Genomic DNA, 24,338 nt, shown 5'->3' with positions numbered 1-24,338 from the left:
CAATACATCGTGTGCGATAATATACTGCAGGCTGCAGTATACTATTTGTATGATGCTATTAAATGATGGAATGAACTGTTTCTATGACAAAATACGGAAGCATATATTACACGACACAAACCACTCTGGCAATCCTGACTGTATAGCATAGGTGTTGAGAAATTTCGTGCCGCGTCATTCACAATAACCCCCAAAGTGACATTGTCCTTATACAAAATGAGTCATTTTGTCAATTATTGTGAATGACATGGCGCGAAATTCCTAGCAGCCGCAATGCAAATGTTAACGACAACAAAAATCGCTAACATTTGCCACGTCTCAACAGGCAGTGGCTAAAACATTCTTGATATGAGGAAACTGACTGGTATTAGCTTTATTACACATGGGTATGTTAAGTGAATCATATGAAAAATGTAACTGTATCTTCTATGAAAATTTTCGATTTGAGTTACACTTTTCTTATCATTCGCTTAACACACGTATGCATGAAGCTAGGACTAGCGATCCTTAAATTGAGAATATTTTTGCCATTGCCCGTTGAGACGTGGCAAATGTTAAGGACTTTTGTTCGGTAATATTTGCATTGCACTTTAGTCTTTCAGGATATGAACAGTGGCCTATGTAGGAGAGGTTAGCGGTTAAAATCTCGGCCTGAAAATGTGGAAGTCTCTCATGGCAACACATTTGAGTGCAAAAAAAGTGGTTTGCACTAGTGTCAACAAGTTTTTTCTACACTCTAAACCTGCGCGTAATACCCTTCCTTATAACGATATCATGACTGTTTCAAGAAACTGTTTTCCGTCACAGAATTGCATAAAACAAATTAGAGTGGACTCAATGAACTGAATGCACTTCCATTCTATAAAGTGGGTGTGGATTTAAAATACAAATAAATTTGCAAGCATTTTTGCATTATTCTTAACAAATTACCAGGGGAATACTGCATATTGTTCTGAGAATTTAAAAGTCGACAAACTGAAATCCCTACGACAGCGTCGTCTACTCTTTTTTTTCCTCAATGAAAACAATTCCACTGTTTCGATTTAAGTGAATAGGATAGCAAAGTAGACGAACAGAAATCGTATTTGTTTTTTTGTGCTGCTGCTGATGATATGGTTATAACGTTAAAAACCATTTAAAACTTTTAACTGAAACTTTCTGTTTATTTTGTTTTTTTGAAAATTTAATGGAGAATATAATTCTGTCCGAGAGATTGTTATGTGGCGGTGCGTATCTTTTCAAAATAACAGAAAAACAATTTTCTGTAACCACATTGACCGCACAAGCGAACCGGTAGATTACAACTTTCGGTCTTCACCGTACAACTTAAAATTTTCGATTCGACCAAACTTTTCTCTAGGTTCGTATATTTGGTACAGCCACTTTCCCTGGCCTATTCATAATTTCGTTATGGACGGACAGCTAAACAAAATATTTTCATAGAAAAAAAAACTTTCGCAAAACCCAATTTTCCTTCACTTTCACTTTTTCATATGTATATGAATACATAGTTGGTTGTGTGTATGTCGGGGATAGGAAGTAGTGTAAAACTTTGAGACCATTAAAGCCAGAAGGTTTTCAAATGCTCCATTACGGAAACATATATGCATGACAGCATGACATATACGAAAAACTTCCACTAAAAGACTAAATTACTTTATTTTATGTCTCTTATGCTTCCAAACCATACACAGAGAATTAGGTGCGTGCATGGGAAGTTTATGTGTTATCCCCGCTTCTGCTATAATAATAATTAGCTATGTTTGACACATTGTTGCGAAATTTGCTGAGGCGACAGAACTGTGTCAAGTTGGTATTTTATTAAATTTTAGTAAAATTTTATGAACATTGTGTGACAATGCCACCGCAGAAGTTAAAGAAATTTAGTGGCTGGGAAAAAAGACTTTTTATATTCACTTAGCAGGTCCCGTATTAACTTGTAACAGGAAAAATGTATTTACTTGAAAATGATCCATTCGAAACGATGTGCTACATTGACGGCTACATTCTCCCTCACATCTCGTTTGGATATACTCTCTGCACCGAATAAAAAGGTAACAAGCGACGACAAGCACACGATTTAAACGAAATAGAGAACTAAAAGAGTTAAAGTGCAATTATGTTTAAAGTTTTGGATTTGGATGCAGTGTCGCAGGTTGTTTGTTTTCCAATTTCAATTTTCCGGTAAGTTACTCTCGGGATGTTATAGAGATTGTTTTTGACTTCAATTTTTGAGTCTTGGGAAAATATTTGCGAATTCTTCAGAACTCAAGTAGTGGTGAGAACTTTTCGGTAAACAAGCTTGACGAGTATGATGCTTATTCAAATCTGATGGCATCTGTTATCGAGAACGATGACACAAATTAAAGCTTTGGTTAACGTCGTCATATATAGCAAAATGCAGGTCGAAACAATTGAAGTAAAAGATTTTTAAAACTCAGATCAAATAATGAAGTAATAGATTCGATAACTGTCCTAACATATAACACAGCATATTATTCATTGCCATATGTAAAAGGCTAAGCAATGAATGACAGCTTTAAGTTTGAGCCATTACCGATGACACCTTTCCATTGCAGCTTAATTGCTTGCGGCAATGTGATTATTTCCTTTGTATGAACGTGCTTTGAAACCTCATGTGGGAATAAGCAATCGAACAATGTGTGACGTAAGGTATTGTAGAGAATGTAAAATGTACAATCAACAATATATATTACACCATCGTTCGGTCCATATAACTTACAAATTCAAATGTTATAACACAGAACCAGAATTCCAAAATGGAAACGGATGATTTATCTCAAAGTTCATATAGAGGCCAATGAGCTCTATACAATGAAAAGAAACGGACGAAATACCACCGTCAGCTGTTTATCGGACATTAAAAAAAGGGACCGTGATTAGTGGCTGTGATAAGATGGACCAAAACTCATTGAATTTATTTCCAGATTGACACAAAGAGTCTAAATGTCACAGGGTCATTATACATTTTATGAAGCCTTAACACCACCCCTCTTAGAACTTTATATATTCGCAAATAACAAACAAACAAACAAAAAATAACGATTTCAGTGCTGGTTTAGACGCTAAAAGTTAGACCATAAAAATATGTATACGGCGCTCTTATAGCTGAGACACTGTGTCAACGAAATCAGCAAAGAAACGAGCAAAAAACATTCGTAAGTTTCGTTTCAGAATTGTTTACGAATCATGAAAAGTATATCAAAGGCCATTCCATTTTCGGGGATAAATTGAGGCCGTCTGTAAAACAGCTTTTCGGCAAATTTATTGCATTGGTGTGAAACGAGTAAAATGTTATTGCTGTGAAACTGTCCGGTAATGTATACGGTTTTTTATTTAATTTTTGCATCATTATGGAGTGTCTGTATAGTCTTGAAGTAAGCTCAAGATTTTTTTTAATTTTTTTTATTGGTTCTTAGAGAAAAAGGTTAATTTATCGACGATACATGAAGAAAAACGGTATAATGTGAACGGAACGACAAAAGTTGGTAATTAATCTGCAAAGTTTTCGGAAAATTTAGTTGCAAATTTCCATTAAATTATTAGAATGCAAGTTTTCATTCGGATGGAACGGAAATTTTTGTTCGATTTATTTTAGTAAAAAAATATATTTTATGGTTGAAAGTTTTAAGTAAAATAATGGAAGGCAATTAGAATTTGGTAATATAAAATTATAATGAAAAAGGGAACCAAAGAATTTTAGTCGTACGATTACAATAAAAACACTGTCTGCGGAAAATCATAAAGAAAAATTCGAAAAAATGAATAATTTCTCAATCGAAAAATGTACTTACACTGTAGGTCTTACAGTCACTTTGTTTTTGTTCTATTACAAAAAGCACAAAATATCATCCAAAACAAAATGGGTCAAAGTTCATTTCATATGGAAAAAGCCTCAAAATATTCGGTTCGGTTTTTGAAACAAAGCAAATCAACAATTAAAATAAACGATTATGAGTAGGAGTTGCTTCAATTCGTAAATATTTAAATGAAAAATGAATAATTTTAATCCAAAAAATAACAAGAATTATAACATACATAACACACAAGAATTCGTATGTGCAATGCATGAACAAACAGTCAATCGTTTTATTTATATTAAAAGTTATAATGTTCAACAGAGATTCAGGTTAAAACATCATAGGGCAACACATAAATCCATTTACAAACGTTTGGAGAACTGTTATCATTTAAGACAATGATGAGGATTGTGAAAATGATGGGGCCCGGGTGTAAGAACGAAGACTTTTTGGGAAGATTTTAATTCAAACTGATACTAAAAAGGCCTTTAGGGCGTCGTCGACCATGCATCCCAATCATCACATTGTTTATGTGCTTTGGAGAGCGTTTGAAAGCTTTAAGCTTATCTTTGGATTCCATTTGAAACCATTAGAAAAGTGGAATATTTCAGTAATACAAAAAAAGCTTAAAATTTTCGTAAGCTCCTTAAGGCCACCTTACACGTAACGTAAACATTTGCGATGTTTAACGCTTTAACCTGGCCTTAAAAGCAAACCCACATATGTGATGCGGTGTTTTGGCTTAACAGAGCATTGGTTTCTCCTGTTTCGAACGGAGAGACAAGTGCAATGCAAATTTTAGTTCTTGAAAGATAAAAAAACACATCTCATGGCATGGCGACAAGGGAAAAGATACGACCAAAGTAAGAGCTTAGTCATATTTTTCTTCATGTACATTTTTAGTGAATCATAATCGAAGTAGAAATAAATATTTTCTTATTCGCTTCATCAGTGAACATTCTGTCACATGAGATATTGTGGTTACGCTACCACACAAGCCAACATTGGATAGCTCAGTCAACTGACATTTTAGAGAAACTAATTTAGTGTCAAGGGATATTCTAGAGCGCGCGCTTCTGGTATGTTGTACCACTACATTGTAGAAGCTTGGTGCCTCATTAATGGATCCATATTTGTTCCACATCTCATTTGAATAGTTAAGTGCAGAAACGGCTGACGTCACATTAGTGTATTAAAAGAAAAAGAAAATTTTATTGATTTAGCTTCGTTTCGAATAGTCAGCATTTAACTATTTAAATGAAAACAAATACGATGAAGAGAGATCAGGACTTTCTTTTGGAAATTGTTAGTTCCGAAAAATTCTGAAGAAATTCCGAAGGAAAAATTCAGAATTTTTCATAATTTCTTCGGAATTTTTCGGATCTAAAATTCCTAAAAGTAAGCATTGAGAGATACAGATACTCATAGGGGAGTGTAATCACTTAAAATATGGAAAACGTTTGTAGATTCTTTCGGAAAGGACATTCTGAGTAAGGAAAGCAAAAACCTTTTGAAATAAAATATAAATTCAATTGGAAACATATCAACAAAATAATACTCGATTAATAATACTGTAAATGGTTAACCGAAATTTATATTGTTATTCCTCCTGTGTCGAAAACATGATCAATGTAAAAATTAGTGACTATATTATACGCGTTAACACGTTCGCTCGCGATAAATTACATTCATAATATAATAAAATGTTCATGCATTCCAGCATACAATTCTCTTTATTCGTTCGCAAACATTTTCCGATTTGTGTAATAATTTGATAATATTTTCCATTATAATCAAAAACAAAAATTATTTTCGAGTTTCGAATGAATGAATAAGTTGGACATAAAATGAATGAGAAAAAAATGAATCAAAACAAAAAATTTGTTATGGTTGGAACTACCTAACAGTGGAATGGCGTCGCTAACTTGCGGGAGCGTCTCAGCAACGAGGTTCAAAAACACCGTTAGCGATAGAAGAATTGTCACCCCTGAAAAAGAATTTTTAAAAAGAAAAATTTTTTTGTTTAGAAACATCATTGTGGAATGTGTGCATTTTGCGGCGAAAGTTTTTTTTTTTTAATTTTTTTTTTGTATATTTGTATATTGACGAGAGAATGTTTCATCCGGCTCGACACTCATTGGAGGGACATCTCTCCCTGGTATATTTAAAATTAAAATCTTTGTCGACCTTGTCGAATCATTTCGGCCATATGTGGTTTGAAACGAATTTGATTTAATTTTGTTGTATCAAACTGTTATCGCATGATGTGGTTAGAATATTTTAACGATCATTTGTAGACTCAACGATATTCAACGGTATCGTTTGAAGTACTTTGCGAGTGACGTACATAAATGTGTAGAGTTACACGGAAATATTTCATTACTCATTTACGCTTCTAGTTATTACAGGTGGAGATGAAAAAATCAAAAAATTCTTAATTTCTAATTTACGGTTGATGATGAATAATAAAAATTTTGTCGAGTGATTCCCGTTTAGTGAAAAGGCTCTTAAATAACACACAAAGTTACTACACATTACCTGAAAGTTTAAATATTTCATTAATTAAATCTTATAAACTAAACTTGAACGGAAATAACTTAAACTCAAACAAATATATAAATATTTCGCTTTACTCTCTTGTACCAAGTATCAATGACGCTTGTGTTTCTCTGGTATAATATTCCACTAGATTAGTCAAGTTATGGTGACAAATTCATAAATATTATGTAAACATTGGTTATATATTCCAGTCTATGGTATAATATAGGTTGACTGAATGTTTAAAATTTATTTACAAAGTTTGCAAGTTTTGATTTATCTAGGAAAGGCAAAACTTAAAAAGTTTTCTTCGTTTCAGTTTCATCACCAAAACTTTAATGAATCCTTTAGTAAACATAAATGAACACAAAAAAAATCTTAAGAAAGTAAATGAAGGATACGACTCAGTCGTTTTTGTTCATTTTTATTTAAAAATAAAAACTAAATAAATGTTGATATCGTGACCGGTAAAGTGTGACTCGACCGGTCACAATATCGAAAGAAAATAGAGAAAGTGAGAAGAAACAAACGAAATTCTTTAAACTTTCGATATGGAAATATATTTAAATGAAAATGCGTTTTGAAAATCGTTTTCAATTTGAAAAATAAACTGAAAAGTTTGCGTAAGGAATCAGCATTTTAGCCGTACGGTGATGGGCGACACGACCGACGACACCGTATTGTTCCAGCTTTCACATTTTGTTTGCGACAAACAAACAGTGAAAATAATTTATTCACCGTGGTACAATATAAAATGAAGGACGAACTCAGTCGCTAAGTTTTTTTTTTTATTTCTCTTAAGGACGAACCGTTTGATTGCTTTGATGAAGCAGTAATTGGGAAAAATGTACTAAAATTTAAAATGGAATATTTTTCGCGGGTTGTTTTGAGAGGTTTTATGAGACAAGTGCTGTACTTAGCATCTGAGTAAATAAGAATGGTGAAAGTCGTTTCAGTTTTGTATATAAAGCAAGAAGTTTCGGTGAGCATTTATTTGACCATAATTCAGCTTTTATAGCCTTGAAATACATCTAATGTTAGATGAAAATTACGCTTTACTATACAAATACAACGGAAGGCTTATTTTTGTGGAAACGATTTCGTTATCTTGCTGAAAGTTTATAAATTTCAAAATTTCAAAAATTCAGTTGGAGTCCCAAATCTCAACTAAAAAAAGACTATTGTCGGGAAAGCAGTTTTCGAAACAAATTTTAAAAATCATTTTTTGGGAAAATATGAAGAAAAAAAACGGAAAAAACCCGGAAAATTGATAAAAAATGAGAAAATGATTTTTCATAAATAGTCCTTAGCTAAAAGTATGACGCCATTCTAAAACGACAGTTAATGTATGTGACAATGAAGCCGATAATATCCACATCGAACCACAACACTAGTGGCTTTTACAGGCCAGATTAAATTTTGAGAAATAACATTTTTTCTCTCTCAGCCCGCAAGTCTGTAACAATGACTGTTTTTGGGAAAACGTTTTCCCATTTTTTAACCATTTTTCCTAGAGTTTCCCGTCTTTCCTCAAAATTTTCCAAACTTTACAGAAAAATGATATTTGGAGAAATATTGGAAAATTAGAAAAATTAGAAAAATTAGATTTTCTCATAGTTTCCTAATCTTGGAAAAATGTAAGAAAAGTCGGAAAAATGTAGCAAAATGCATGAAAAATTGGAAAAAGGATTTTCGAAAAATAGCCCCAGCCAAACAATAATTTCTTATATCAAGACGCTTGAAATAAGATAGTCTGTGGCTGGATGTGATCAGTGTCCCAAAAAAATTGGCTGTGGTGACCGTTACAATGACAATAAAATGCCAAATTTGTGCGCAAAAATTTGAATGGAAAGTAGAGTAGCAATGGCTTATGTCGTGATTAAAGTGAAATGTCTGTGGAACCGACAAATAAATAATTGGACAGCTGATTCTTCTCTGTTTTTCATTGAAATGCAGCAGAAGCATTAATTTGTAGAATTTTTTTTTTTTATTTGTCTACGAACACAACGCAATTTTTATGACAATATTTTGCTCCCTAGGGCATTTTATGATATAGTGGATGAATTTGTTCTGCAAAAAGGTTTTTTTCGTCTTCATTGTTTTTTTTCTTTAATAACATGAAACCGGTAGCGACATAAATCATGTAACTTAGTCTCGTCTTGAACAAATTGTCTGTTTTCAATATACGTTACACAGACGAAGCCATTTATTTTCCGTTCTACTTCCTAATTTATCAATGCAATCGGTTTTCAGAAAGTAATTTTGTATTCTAAAGAAATGCAAAAGTGGTTTCTTCAAATGTTATACAACGAACAGAGAGATTGCTTCTTCGTGGAAAAACTCACTTCAAACGAAATGATTATTACGGAAAGTTGCTCATGTGATCCATCAAAAGCGCAACTGAAGTGCACAAAATAAGTTTTCGTTCGTAAACAAATTTCTTAAGCTCTTTTTTAGTTGGAATTAAAAAGGAACAACTGAGTCGCAGTTGTGCGAAAATAATTAAGTTTTCCACTCGTTCAGCTGTCGAAAGCTTAAATGGAACTAAGACGACAGTACAAAATTATGCAGTGTCTGTTGTGTAAGCCGGAAACGTTTAACCAATACATATAAGTGATGGTAGAGCATAACTTGATATAGGTTTGGAAATTACACATGGACTTTTTTCGGGAAAACATTTTTCTGAGTTTTCTCGAATTTTCCCACAATTTTACAAATTTTCACAAAAACATTTTAAGGAAAATATTGAAAATGTGGGGAAAATTCAAGAAAATATGGAAAATGTTTTCCCAAAAATAGTCCCTGAAATTACGATATGTCTCTGTAGCAGAATTGTTGAATTGTTCTTTGTCTGAAATGTTTAACTTCCAAAAATATTGTTTCGCTACTACAGAATCCATTTGCCCGTGAAATGGGTTTTCAAGTTTTTAGAAGAGAAGAAGTCGTAGACAAATTGAGTAGAGGAGAATTGTTTATCTTACTTAACTTAAGGATCATTAAATAAGAGGAATATTTCACCACTCAGATGCGAGCTTTTATTGGCGTAAATGATTGCGTGATAAATTTCAACCAAACTTAAGCAAACTTGCAAGCTTAAGGAGTAAACGTTTTAATTAGGCATTCTCTATCCTGGCATCTCTTGCTATTTTGCTTGAATCAAAAGAAACAATCTCTCAGTTCTTCCTGATGCTTGAGTGGCGCGTAGACAATTGTATTCCACCACGAAATAAAAAAAGAATTTTGGGCAGAAGCCATATTCAAATTTTCAGACATTAAAGCTTTAAAGTCTAAAGGTTTACACGGAAAATTACGACGGTACTTGATAACAAAACTTTGTAGGAACTTAAATGTCGAATATTAAATGAAAAAGAATATTGTCTTTCATGCGGCCCACAAGAAACCTTTCCTTTTTATTGATTTAATTCGGTACCATACCCAACTAAGTCATTAGACACAGTTGATTTGTTCATTAGATTTACGATGTTAACCGTATACCTCATTATTTATACTATCTATAATAATATTGTGTGTATAGAATGGACGAGATTTTCGTATATGTATGACCCCAGGTGTAGTAGCCATTAATATACAATTACATGATTTTTGCCAGATTATATATATAGAAGACTTTACGTAATAAAAGGCATTTTTGTTTCTTAATAATCCCTGCTGCTAAAAATGTTAATCATATTGGTGGAACACATTTTGATTGTGTGGTTGTTCGAATATAAAATAGTTTATTATGACGCAACGGCTGTGATTTGTTTTCTCGTATCACTGATCTGATACTTCTATTAACAACTGTGTTACGAGATGTCCAACTGTCAGAGCCTATTTTGAGGAATCTTTGAATACAGATTTTGGATTAAAATCCCCATAAATGTCTAGGCAAAACGAAATGGGTTTATTGAATATATGCGAAATAGTACATGAAGATCATGTCATCTTCTGAAACAGTACGTACGAAATTTCAATATCTGAAAATACAGGGAATGTCAGTGGAATTTAGACACTAATTTGCTTCAGCTGTTTGCTAACTGGTTCAGTTCAACAAACAAAACTGCTGTTTGTACGATTGAACCAGCTGAAACAAAGTCATGTTTAAATTTCACTGACGTCCCATGTTTTCATTTTCATTCAAATTTATTTTTTTTAATTTTATAATTTAAACAATTGTTGACGATGTGTACGGAAGGTACAAAATTACATGTTCGTAATGGACTTCATTTATGAACAACCACTGAAAACAATGGAGGCCTACCGCGACATTTCGTCGTGGCATTGTGGTACAAAACGTTTAAAAACTTTATGCTCTTTCGTGAATGTAAATTCCTAAAAATAGGCCCTGACTACAGCCCACGAATTTAACGATATTTTATCACACGAGTGCCTCAAGCTTTGACTGGAGGTTGATGATATATATATTACATACCCGAGTGTGATAATAGTTGCTTACATAACTAAGGAAGGAAAATTGTAAGGTTCAGTTTATGTATGTTGAACCCAAGCGAATCCGAGGGAGAAACAACTAGATGAAACCTTTAATTATATTTTATCGAACCGAAGGTAAATAGATCTGATATTTAATCAAATCATCATTTGACTCTTTGTTAAAACGGATCAAGTTGTAGGTAAAGTAGATCAAACTGTTGGTAAGTAGATCAAATTGTAGCTAAAGTAGATCAGATAGTCGACAAAGTAGATTCAATAGGAATTGAAAATAAGGAAAAATTGCTGGATAATAGGTATCAGGACCTATTTTTAGAAATATTTAGGACTTTAGGACGGAAATTTCTTGAAAATTCGCGAAAATCATGAAAACTCTGGAACTAAGAATTTTGAGAATTTGAAATCTTGAAATTTCTGGAATTTATTTTCAAGAATTTCAAGATTCATGAGGAAAAAATCTTGAAAGTAGGCCCTGCTTTGGGTTGATTAGCAAATGATAAGAGGAAATATAATTATGTGGGACCAGATTTTCTGTCTAGTTGTTTCCGCCTTGAGCGAATCCGAGATTAACATTCGAAAAGAAAATGATTTTTCTCCTATTAGTTATGTATTTTCCTTTACATGCTGAAGGTGGCGAAAGTAGTGCTTGAACGATTGAACAGTACGCATTTCGTTCCTGAAGCATGTAAATATTACATACGTTTCTGTCATGTGCAATGATTTTTTGGTTTGAAATTAGTTGAAATCGATAATGTGTGTATAAATATGCCGTATATGGAAATGTTCAACGAATTTCAAATTACAAATTTTTGGATTTTGAATTTTATAGTTTTCACTGTTCTAATATGATGGAGGAAACAATATTTGGATTTTTTTTTGAATTCAATAAAATGACACCATGATACACGGCTGGTTTACACTCACTGGATGTATGTATGCAACTGTGTGTCATGGGTATTAAATTCAGAAAAAAAAAGAAAAATATTTTTTTTTGATTGAAAATAAAAACATTGAAAACATAAATGAAACACTAATCATTCACACAATTCAGCGGAAAATTTTTCATAAATTTTTGTTTTGTCATGGAATCCAACAAAACTGTTTTTTCAACGCAAAAATATGAAAAACTTTTTTTTTCTTTTTTTTAGTTCATCTAATAAGGGTGAAATAATAAGAAAAAAATCCAAACGAAAAAGAAAAATCTATTCGTTCTGTCTTATCGATTAAAATCTAATTAAACACAACCTAATCTCTTATACCTATAAGAGGAACCGCGTCGCTGGTTGTCGGCATTGATTCCGCAACAAGGTTTAGAAAAACAGTTAACGATAGAAGAATAGTTACTCCTGTAATTGTAATTCATTTATAAACAGAACCAAAAGAGAATTAAAATAAAAAAATTAAATAAAAAATTTCGTAAAATTAATGGAAATTAAATATCGCTTGGTTTGATAATGGAATATCAAACGAACAGTCTTACCAATTCTGAAAAGATTTCATTAAATTATTTCCATGTCAATTAGTCTATCACTCTATGATACTCTCATTTTTTTTCTATGAGTTCCACAATCGTTTTTTTTTTTGTAACAAAGTTTCATCACAAGTTTGTTTTAAAAATAAATTAATTTTGTTAAATTATTCAAATCACTTACCCAATGTCAGTTTTTCCCCAGAATCCGGTGGGAGTGTAAAGCCGAGTAGGGCCATTGATGAAATTAAGACACATGGTACGATTAAATTAAAAAAATAATATAACGTTCGTCGTCGAATTTGTATTGTAAATGTAACATCAACATAAGGTTCTGGACAACACGCATAAGTTATTGTATTCTTAACGCCCGGCATTCCTAAAACACATTGAATGAAAAAAACGAAAGGATGTAATAGTTCTCGTTGAAAAATTATTTCAAATTTTTTATTGCTGCTTTTAAGAAATTTTACCAATCGACACGGACACACATTGAGGGAGACCGGGGGAGACACTCATTTCAAGGGTACACACACGTGACGCTTTGATACATTACAACTGGTTTGTTTTATCATTTACAAACGCACACACATGCCATAAAACAGTCAACAATGGAAATATTGTTCTACAAGAGATGTGACAAGATGACCAATTGACAAGCGTACTGTTATTATTAGCTCTGTTACTGCAATTGTTTTAATTATCTTCAAGTGTTTCATACTAAATCTTTTACTTCATTACTTGCTTTCGAGACATTAGGTTGCATGGGTCCTGAAACGAAGAAATTTGTGGACAAATTTGGATCATTAATGAAAAAGGCAACTGGTGAGGTTAGATCAAAGGACTATCTTTTGCAACGAATTTCAATCGCTATCCAACGTGGAAACGCTGCCTGTATTTTGGGCACATTAGGGAAAAGCAGGATAGATGATTTTTATTTATTGTAAATTTAATTTTAGAAAAGATCGCTTTTTTACTGGCTGCGTCATTATTGTGAGCAGTCTTTTTTTGCGCATTTTCCTTTAATAAATTAGTCTGTTTGCGTTCTGTTAAATGAAATTTTACTTCATTTGTTTCAACATCATATTTTGCTATATATGAAAGCCTTGGCCAGAGCTCAAAGACTATTTTTATCGTCTTTGTCGATAAAGATGGATATAACAAGACGATTGCATCGCTGGGTTCGGAAAATTTGTAGAAGGCACTTCCTTTATATAAAAAATCATAATGCCCTTAAGGCATCGTCTGAATGTCCATAGGGTCAGTCCAAGCCTGGAGTATCTAAATGCAAACTTAAAGCATGACTGTCTGGCGTTTATTTAGTTCTGTTCTAGCAGCGATATGTGTAACGGAAGGCGGACCGCAAACTATACAATCGTCGGACTAGAGTTCTCATTAAGACAATTGACTTACTCTAGCTACACCCAGCTACGTAAAAAAAAAGTTGACAGAAGAACAAAAGAATGAGGTTCGCGTCGCTTTGTGTAGCTATAGTTAGTTTTGAATGATCTGAGTTCGAACTTTTCCTAGCATAATCAGCACGTAACACATTTTTGTCTACAAATACGCCATCTGGTCACTTCTCGTTGATAATACTTACGATCTACATGATTCGTATTTACAAAGAATAACAATGTTAAAATCATCAAAATAATCAGTTTACTCACCATTTCAATGCCAAGGAAACAGTTTCTTTAAGATCATTATCATGGGCTTGTTACAGTGATAAACCACTAACCGAAACCATTCAGTCCCTTACAAGTTTGCCTATTTTCCAATTCGTAAAGCCCCTTAAACATAATATCATCTTTCACTGCGGATGTTGGCAAAAATTTTCTGATTCAATTTTGAAGGGAAATTCATTTTATAGTTTTAATGCACAAATAATGCCATAACCAGAGCGTGTATAAGTATATATACGAGATTGGTATATGTACAGACGGTATGTAGACATACAATTCCTTCGAGATCATATATTTAGGTATTAAAATCTCTATATTGCGGTATGCAACTCTGGAAACTATTTTAATGGGATATAGTTTACTGAAAAGAACTTTCGGAGCTATTCAATTGCTTAACTTTTAGCAATATGCAAAATGTCAATGGAAACTGTTGTGAATTTATGCACAATGTGTTAATATGAAGGCTTGAATTCATGTTATACTTCTTGATTTGTGTATCAAGTTACATGGCTTACAATAATGTAATGCGGTTGTCGTTCGGACATTCAATGTGTATTAATGACCATTCCACTCCATTTATTCCATCGTAAAGAAGGTCAATCGTTGTGGAATGTAAGCATTTTTATGGTAGGCTTTAAGTATTTGTATCACAGCAGCTGGAACGCCAAGGGGGAAACCATCTAAAAGAGTTGCAAAAGAGCTACATGCGGAAAAGAGAGTTGCACAATGGAAAAAGATAGTTGCCATAGGAGTGTTCCACTTCCACGACAACAATAATTATATGATAGCCTAGGGGAAAAAAATTGGCAATTTCATTTTGAGGGTGTTGCTTGTGTAGCTAGTATCAAAATTTGGATCAAAATGAAGGCATGGTCTCAAATGACGAACGCAATTTAAAATAAAATTTTCGTTGACAAGTCTGATAAGTCAAATTTTTGAATTTTCAATTTGTCAGGCACACCCAACCAGCCTACGAAAACTTTATTTTTCAATTCCATTCTTTATTTGATTCCAAAGCACTAGTTTTGACATTTTGACTCCTATTTGGATTTCGTACGATGTGTCGTTACTGAATATACACTAGTGCTACGCTCGGTTACACTCTTCTAGGACTGCAAAATCAAAGTTGTAGAACAAGCGATTTTCGTATCGGGTAATGTGACAATTGGGCATAGGTTGCAACTTCAATGGTTCACCCTCGGCCAGCGCACAACTACACCATGTGTTCCAAATTGCATGCTCCAAAAAAAACCAGATGTAACACCATCTCCCGACATATTAATTTGTTCTCCATAAAAAATGGATAACTTAAATGGAGAATCTGAATCGTAATAATAATCCAATTCCGAGTGAAAAGATCGACTATTACACCTCTGCGTCATTGGTCGTTAGAAAATGTCTGCACATTACATGAACTTTCGGTGTAACCCTCATGATTTGAAAAATTAAAGGACATTTTGTTCACTTAAAGAACGAACACACACTTCTCGAGAATATAGCACTCATATCAGACACTTACATAGTTGCATAAGTCGTACCACATCCGAAACCATCCAGCAGCAATCAGTCCCTGAGGTATTATTTCGTTGAAATCTTGGTAAAATGTCGTCTATGTAACCCCAAACACCCGTTTGGAAATGGTAATAAAATGAAATTTTCTATGAAGCGACTTTTTGAGAAGGTGAAAAAAGAAAGTTCTGACAAGTTCCATGGTTTTCGAAGTAAGAAATCGTGTTCATGTAAAATCTCACTTTCTCGATGCTTTCTCCTTCGAATGTCGTGTTGGAATCGTTTTCCTATTTAAATCTTATGAGCTAGTTTCTTGGCAATATAATAATTGCATTCTAATAAAACATTCAAAAGCATTGAAAATAAGTCGGTAGCATGCAAGTAGGGTAGACAGAAATCTGAAAATTTTCGTAATCATAGTTTGGTAATCCCACACAAATGTATTTCGAATATAATGGTTGGTGTGGATTAGATAATGTTATCAATACACAAAAATAAAATAAAGAACTTCAAAAATCGGTCGAGGCAAAATTTAGGAATCTTTATTTTGGAGTTTCTTTTCATCTACCCCATCAACTCACGTGACCTCATCATTCCACAACTTTTTTTTCGAGAAACCACAAAAGTTTGCACAGGACACAATTCTTGCAGAGACTATCAATAGACATTCAAAGTGGAAATTCAGCTTCTGTGCTCGGTACATTGCCATCAACCCAAGCATTGGACGAGATTTATTATCTTCTTTCGAATGAGAATAAAAAACAATAGTTAATGTTTTCCCCTGATTCTCCTGAATCAGGCCAGTTTCCATGGTTCTGGATAAATAGAGTAGGGTAATTTTTGTTAAGAATAGTATCCACTCCATGGGTTGAATTTGTGTCATGTACAGGTACAAATTTAGGATTAATTTTAACATGTATTGAAGATTTAAATAAAAAAAAACCATTACATTCTTGCGGTTAAAGTTGTGGTTGATTTTTTTTTGATTTTTAGAAGCTTCACGTTATGTTGCCGAGAGTATGTTTGTTATCCGTTGTAACATAGGTTTTATCGCTGTCTTTTTTAAGGAAAATCTAGGAAAATGTGGGAAAATTTGGCAAAATCCTTTTCGAAAAATAGTGTCTGGTTTTATCACTTCACTCCACCTGTAGCCGAAATTACATTTGCTCGAATTTCAGCCGGAAAATGTGTCATATGAAAGGTAATGCATAAGGCTTCCAGAAAAAATAGTTTTGCGGTGATTATGTAGGGTGAATTGATGGAGTAGATAAACAAAAATCTCCAAAATGAGGACAAATTCTACATCAGCCAATTGTTTCCGAAGATTAAAAAAAAGTGAATGAAAACCTTTTTTTTGTGCTGCGTTACGGCATTCATATTATAAATTTTTTTGAATTTCTGGCTACCCTACATGATGAGAGGTGTGGATAAACTACAAAAGTGAAAGCTTGAAAGACATATAGCCAACCAAAAAAAACATACAAAAACGGAAAATCTAATTAAAATATGAAATTGTTTATTCGTAAATTAATTTTCTGATTTAATTAATAAAACGTTTAAATTATTGTTCAATTTATTTAAACAACAGATCAAGATTACAGAGTAAAAAAAATATTACTGAACATATTACCATATTGGTTAAAATGATGAAGGCCATACATAAATATGGTGGGAGTGGGGGATATATTAATATACACAAATTTTCGATAAATGTTCAATAGATATTTTTATAATTATAATAAATGACTGTTGATATTGTGTGAATGTTTGTTTTAATTTTCAATTAATATTTGCTTGGTGATTTAATGGAGAGAAGGGCGCTTTGGTTGTTGTTTTTTTAAATGATGATTTTTTATATTTTAATTTAAAAATAAAAACTAAATACGAAATCATAATATTGGGTAAAATGTGAAGAGAGGCATTGTCGACTCTCAATAAACATGAGCTCACTAAATACAATTTTTGATTTTCATTATTTTTTGTTAATTTGTTTTTTTAGTTTAATTCCATTTAGGTTCTTTAAGGGATTTTCGTTAGGAATTTAAGTTAAGTTTTCTTTCTTATTTTGTTTTTAATTTTTGATGAACAAAATAAACAAAAAAACGACTTGTCTAATACAATAAATCAAATAATGAACGTATATATCTATTAAGCACATATTTTTTAAGAGACTTGGTAAACACATTGATTGGTAAAATTATACATAACCATACACATTTTATATACGAAAGAAATAAGTTTTCTCTTCACTCTTTCCAGTTGTTTTTTATTTACCTATAAGGAACCATTCTCCATTCGTTATAAAATCTGTAAGGTCACCGCCTTCCTCAGATTTTAGCACCAAATCAAGCTACGAAAATTTCATATACAGAATTAGAAAAAAATGTGATCTTTGAAGAGACGAATAAAAATAAAAGTAAAAAAGAAGAAAGAAAATAAAGAACGGAACCCAAAATCAAATATAAAAAACCGTTACACTCTATTGACATGTAAAAGCAGTGAATTTTTCGCCATTGAACTGATTTATATTCGATCGATTTACATAAATCGTCTTAACGTTTTTCATTTCGTCCTTTCATCATCCATTCAGTTACTCCGCAATTTTACGATATTTTCAACAAAATAACACAATACCAATACCAACCAGACCAAGAGTCTCGATATATACTCAAAATTGGCTCTTACAGTTTCAGTCAATAAAACCGAATAATATTTCGTTGGTTTGGGGGGACATTTATGCTTTTATGCGCTGTAAATCAACCGATGTAGATGAGTAAGCACCGGTTGATTTAAATGTGGTGGTTTGGTTCAGGTCCTTGCGAAACGTTGATGGATATATTCATGAACATTTCAGATATTTTATTTTGTGTAGTAAATGTGACTCAGAATTTATAGACATATATTTGAAGATCTTCTGATTTTCTATCAAGCGAAAGTATCTGTGTTAAATGTGGGAAGCGTCAGTATTACCTGAAGTTTCAAGTCACGTTAAATAATTTAAAAACCAAACCGGTGAGGTCAGGTTACAGATTGCCTGATTTTCAGATAAACCTGACCTGATCAATAGATTTAGGTTTCAAGTGAATTAAGGTCGCTACACTGTAGCGGCTACAGTCATAAGGTGGCCCACATGGCAATACTTACTAGAGCAGCTGAAAGTATAGAACAGGTTCAGTTCAGATCAGGTCCAGCACAGAACAGACTCAGTTCAGAAAAGGGTCAGTTCAAAACTGGTTTAGTTTATAACTGGTTCAGTTCAAAACTGACTCAGTTCACAATTAGTTCAGCTTCAAACTGGTTCAGTTCAAAACTGGTTCAGTTCAAAACCGGTTCAGTTCAAAACCGGTTCAGTTCAAAACCGGTTCAGTTCAAAACCGGTTCAGTTCAAAACCGGTTCAGTTCAAAACTGGTTCAGTTCAAAACTGGCTCAGTTCAAAATTAGTTCAGTTAAGGCATTCTCAGTTCAGCTTCAGATAAACCCGATCTGTTCGGAGCATCATTGTAACTAATATTCTAAAAATTTAAGTGTTGGTGTTTTAGGATCTGGATCAACCCACTAAATGCAATCCCGAAATCAGAACTGAGTTTCTGCCTTAGATAAATTATGATTCGTTTCAGATTTCTACAAATCTAACAAATCTACAAAGCGATTGGCTACTAGACAATAACATGTTTTCTCTGTGCAAAAATCATGTTATTTCCATTAATATTTATAATTTCTTCTAACAATTGTCTGTCTGTGCTTCACAACGTTCCATTTAAATTTTCACCAAAATGTCCTTCAAACTAATTCTCCCGGATTACATCCCTTGATTGGACATAACAGAAAATGAAATTAAATTTTCCCTCATTTTCAGCGACTGTCACGATTATAATTTTTAAATTAAAAATCTTCTGACAATAAAACGTCATATAATTCCTCATCATAACGCCTTCCCCAAACCATCCATCGCTGTAACGGCATAAATGGATACACGTATTCGTTATAACAAAGAAAAACTCTTTTTTGATACCAGAATCTGATCCAGTGTTATATATGCATAGCACAGATGAGAAAAGCTGCATTTTTAAGACTTGTTGACACAGCTTGCATAAACCTTTATGCATTTAAGCAGCGATACTTTATTATGCAAACCGTGGAATTATTTATAAGAAATGCAAGGTTAAATGGAAAAGAAACAGGCAACCCAAATATGATTGTAGGACGTGTTATGAGTATATAACGTGACATGTATGCATAAACTTATGTTTGTTTAAGCAGAATGTTTTGTACATCTATGCATGTACATATACATAGAGCAAACGTTTTTCACGCTTAAAGGTGTTAACAAGCTTTAACATTATTCTTCATTCTGTTTTCGTTTCGTCAAGGAAACATTCAAGAATTTCCTTCATTTAGACAAAAGGAAAAAAAACGGAAAGAAAAATTGTATAAACAAAAGCTCATTTTCTAAAATAAAATGAAAAATAACAGGAGATCCCTATATATATAGTGTGCTCTCTACACGGGATCCGGTATATTATTTTATATCGTGTCTCTTTGTCGAAAATGGAAACTAAGAAAGGAGATTAAAGGAATTGTTTCGACGAAACTGAATGTACACACATATATATGTAGCAGAGTGTGGCTATAGATGTGTGAATGAATGTATATCCACTCGTTCCGTATACGTAAGTTAAACTTTTCCTTTCATTTTTTTGATGAAATTTATTTTTCTTCTCGCATTATTAAACAAATTTCACTAATTTACATAGCAAAATAAAAGTTTTTTCTTCTTCTTCTCTTCTTCTCTGGTGCTCTTTTTTTGATATGCAAAATTCACTGCTTTTATATTCAATTTTCTTCGGAATTTTTTTTTTCCTTTTGCTGTCTGTTTTGCTATATTATATGTAAGAGTTTTCACGACGCCTTATTTTGTGGTAATTTATGTCGCTTCATGCAAAATAGGGCATTACGATGTTGATTCATCCTCACATGGTTCCATTAGCGCAAAACACATTTTAATTTCTTCATTTATGTACACTCTTGGAAATGATATTATATTTTCTCTCCGTACAATGACAATTATGTGTGTCATTAGTTTTTAAGTGTGCATAAATGAAGACAATAATTCTCATTGGTGGATGTTTTTCCTCTAATCTGAGAGATTTGTCGCAGTTTGTCGGTGGAAATGGAAAAATATACTCGCACTGATATATGGATCGTGTGTAGTAGACCGTAATAATTATGAAATTGGAATTGAAGTCGTTTGTGAATCTACTAGTCGGATGAGATTTTTGAAAATTAACGAGCATAACCAATCTTCGAATTTAATGTCGAATGAAATGATAACTCGGTGCACTTTATACTCAACTGTTACGCCAGAACGTTATTATACAGAATTATTGGAAATCATTTCGTTGAGTTGAAATGGCAATTTAATGTCCTCTGTATAAACTTCCATATATACACACACAGCAAGTCCATGGACAATTTGTTATTCCAATTAAATTCGTATATACATTCGAACTGATACGTCCACAATGTCGGAGGACAGTTGGGAAGGGAAAAAGCACATTTAAAAAAAAAAAACACATATCCGGTCTGTCGACGGAATTTGAAATGTTTATGAAAAACCGTATGGCAGACCTATCTAGTAAGTTAACTGAAACAGGGAAATTAGCATTTAACGATAAATTCAGTTTTTGGAGCGATAAATATTGCCACTGTTGGCTTGAGGGTGATCCAAACGTTTTCATTTGGGACAGATTCTCTCGGTTTTAGTTTATCGACTCCATAGGTCAAGTGCCTTTCCAACCATTAGTTTTTTAATACTTTGTCCTTTGTTACTTTGTAAGGGAACGGCACATTCTTCCAACATAATCAGAATTTAAGCGCTGGTAACTAATAAGATTCTCCCCAACTAAAAATGTATGTCTCGTAACACGATCAGGTAAAAGTCCATCAGGCATACGGCATATTTTCGTGATATTGATTCTTGAAAATTCTCAAAATTCTTGAAAATTTTGGAAATTCGTGAAAGCAAAGCTAGTACAGGTTGGTCTGCAGAAGTAACAGAGAGTTAGATATACAAAAATGCACACAATGGGCATGACTGGCGGAGGTCTCCGTCCAGGTCTTGACGGACAGATAACTCAGGTATCTTTGATAAAAGAAAATTTATCAGTTAGATTGACTCAACACATTGGTAGTGTAAGGAATGATAGGAATGTCTACAGTTTCTCATTTCTTAAGATATTTTGTGCTTGATCTGTCAACATTGACAAAAAAGAATCCATTTGGAAATACTGCAAACCGGTCATTCAGTCGAGTACAAAGCTCTCAGCTACAAAACGATCTAGAATTCCTGACGACCGAACGACCGCAATCTTATGCGAGTTCCTTTTTTTCCATTTATCTCTGTTTTACCGCGGCTCTTTGCCTAACTAATTTTAGCCCCATCAGTAAGCTACTCAAATCCTACCTGATTTCCATCATACGTCCAACTACCGAATTTCATTTCACAATGCTGATCATCAAATGGGAACCACGTGATGTCTATCTTGCATGTGCTCTTGAAGATACCAGGAGGGACGTACAGACAACTGCCGTTATGCTTGACCACAATATTTGTGTGGTACGTGCCATCGAATCCCTCATCCGCACTGTATTTTTGATAAAAATTTGCAAAATAATTTTTATGTTTTTCGGGCGATGATTTTTTTTTTTGGTTTTTTTAAATTATTTTTTATTGCATCGTCGAGGGGTTGATTTTATTTTAACCAAAAAAATATTGGACATAAAAAACTGGCTATACACACGACGTAAAAAAGCGAAACGCATATGCACAACTTGTTCATTTTTGTAATTTACAGCGCTTTAATTAATCATTTTTTATATATTTTTTGTTAAAATAAAATAATATTCGCGATGTCAGGGTGTTACAAACGAAACAAAAAAGTGAATTTAATTTCAAATTTAAATTTTATTCGAATTGAATTGCGAATTTTCGGTTATACACATTTCCGGTGTTGATGAATATTTACATTTAAAATAGAGGAAGGGAACCATTGCGTTGAAACCATTTTTTTCAAAAAGGGTACGCTCCACACAGAACGTACAGAAAATGCAAATATAAAGGTAAATTAAATTTGAAAAAGATTTATCCTTAGAAAACAATTGGAGATAGTTCAAGCTTGCGAATGATTTCATTGCCAGTTGATCGATAGGGTTTTTGTAATGAGAAGGGCCGAAACCTAGCTGCTGAAATGTCAGTTTAAACCGAGTGAAAGAGGCCTATTACTCGCACAATTAAAAATGAATCCAATTCGCAACATTTGGAGTGATTTGCTTTCTGCAGAAATGGGATATCGGCACTGCCTGGGTTGTAGATGATTGGTACACATGATTTGAGAAATTAATGGACTGCCCGTTTACCAAGAGCTAAGAGGCAAAAGGGGAGACCCAAGTAGAATCACGGTCAGTGATCTCACGTTCATGTCTTTCTGACAATGTGCACTACACAGGCTTGCTTTTGTTATGGCACAGTCAAGTGCGGGGTTGTAGATGGTTTGTGTTAGGTCAAAGCACATCGTTTTGACTAGTGAAATTCACTTATTTGTTAGATGTTAAAATCTACCATGAAGACTGAATTGTGAAGTAAAGTGTCAAATTTGGTGGCTTTAGTGATAGGAGCTGCCGCATAAGAATAATTGTATTGTATGCTTTGACTCTACAGCTTAACTTTACAAAAGAAACATAGAACCTACGATGAAAGTGAAGTGGCGGAAATCAGAGATTGGCTGGTTGCTAGTCGTTCTAATGATAGGAGCAGTGGTATCCTAGTAGACAATATAGAACGACAGCGTCACTGTTTCAATATTCTTTCTATTCTTTCATCCATTAAACTTAAAAAACAAAACAAGGGTGTCACAATGGAATTTTTCCGAAGCAGCACCCTTGTCTTGTACAAGAATTTTAATTAATTCTAATGGATGATAATGGAGAATAATGGAAAAGTGAGTTTGTGGTTCCAAATTGTGTTTTACAGAGCAAAAAGTAAAAACGCTCCTGTCTGTACGAAAGAAACACAGAGTCTGCCGTTGATCTCATTAGGTTCAAAAAATGTATTCTATGTTTGTGCTCGATGTGCCCTTATTCATCGACTTTTCAGCATTTTATCGACCAGCAGCTAAGAATTGGAATAAATTTGACGTTTGCTCACAGGCCTGATAAAGACGAAGACACTGCTGCACCGGTGTGAACTTTGGAATGGTCTTCAGATCTCTGACTTATATTCTTATTGGGAGGCAAAAAAACTGAATAATCTGCCATTTGTGACGCAATAGGTTTTTGGTAGAATTTTCTTTGTACAGAAATTCAGAAATTTTTCGTGTTCAAGCACAGAATGCGTCACAAAAACTGATATCAGATGTTTTGGAAGTTTAATTGAAGGAACTAGCGTCACTTATTTCTTTTTTTGGAGGTTTTTTGTGTGATTCGCATTAGGAGACAAATAACTCCGTTTAATTAGTTGCAATATATTGAGCCAAAATGTTTTATGCATTTTCATCAGGATATGTTGGACAGTTTGATTTGAAACAAAAATCCACTAATTTTAAAACTCTGTAACATTTACCATTGAATTGCAAAGTAAATAATAACGAGGATCAAAAAATAAATAAATTCGAATTTTATGTTGAACATCATTTCCAATAAACACGTAAAAGCACATCGCTTTCGCTATATATATATATATATGGTTAACATGTACAATATCAATATATATGTATTCAAAAAATAAACCTATTAAAGTATATATAGCACAAAAAGCTAAATTTATTTTGCACACATTGTTTAAATTAATTTTTTTTTGTTCGTTTTGGGTTAAT

The 24,338-nt window shown here is 33.2% G+C and overlaps 1 protein-coding gene across 8 annotated transcripts in view; it reads right to left on the bottom strand.

Moving 5' to 3' along the window:
- LOC119078436 (neuronal acetylcholine receptor subunit alpha-7) overlaps positions 1-24,338 on the bottom strand; it is a 171,381-nt gene that overhangs the window by 25,627 nt on the left and 121,416 nt on the right. For 5 of the 8 annotated variants that reach the window (XM_037185954.1, XM_037185955.1, XM_037185950.1 and 2 more), the window contains 4 exons: positions 21,932-22,112; positions 17,742-17,817; positions 12,461-12,655; positions 12,068-12,154 (listed from right to left, as the gene is read on the bottom strand). In XM_037185954.1, the coding sequence (XP_037041849.1) occupies positions 12,068-12,154; positions 12,461-12,655; positions 17,742-17,817; positions 21,932-22,112 (539 nt within the window). Of the gene's footprint in view, positions 1-5,721; positions 5,809-12,067; positions 12,155-12,460; positions 12,656-17,741; positions 17,818-21,931; positions 22,113-24,338 lie in introns of all 8 variants that reach the window. The other 3 variants (XM_037185953.1, XM_037185952.1, XM_037185956.1) reach the window with 2 other exon arrangements.

This window comes from Bradysia coprophila, unplaced genomic scaffold (genome assembly GCF_014529535.1).
Source record: "Bradysia coprophila strain Holo2 unplaced genomic scaffold, BU_Bcop_v1 contig_297, whole genome shotgun sequence".
Lineage (NCBI taxonomy): Eukaryota > Metazoa > Arthropoda > Insecta > Diptera > Sciaridae > Bradysia > Bradysia coprophila.
This window is presented reverse-complemented; position numbering and strand designations above follow the sequence as displayed.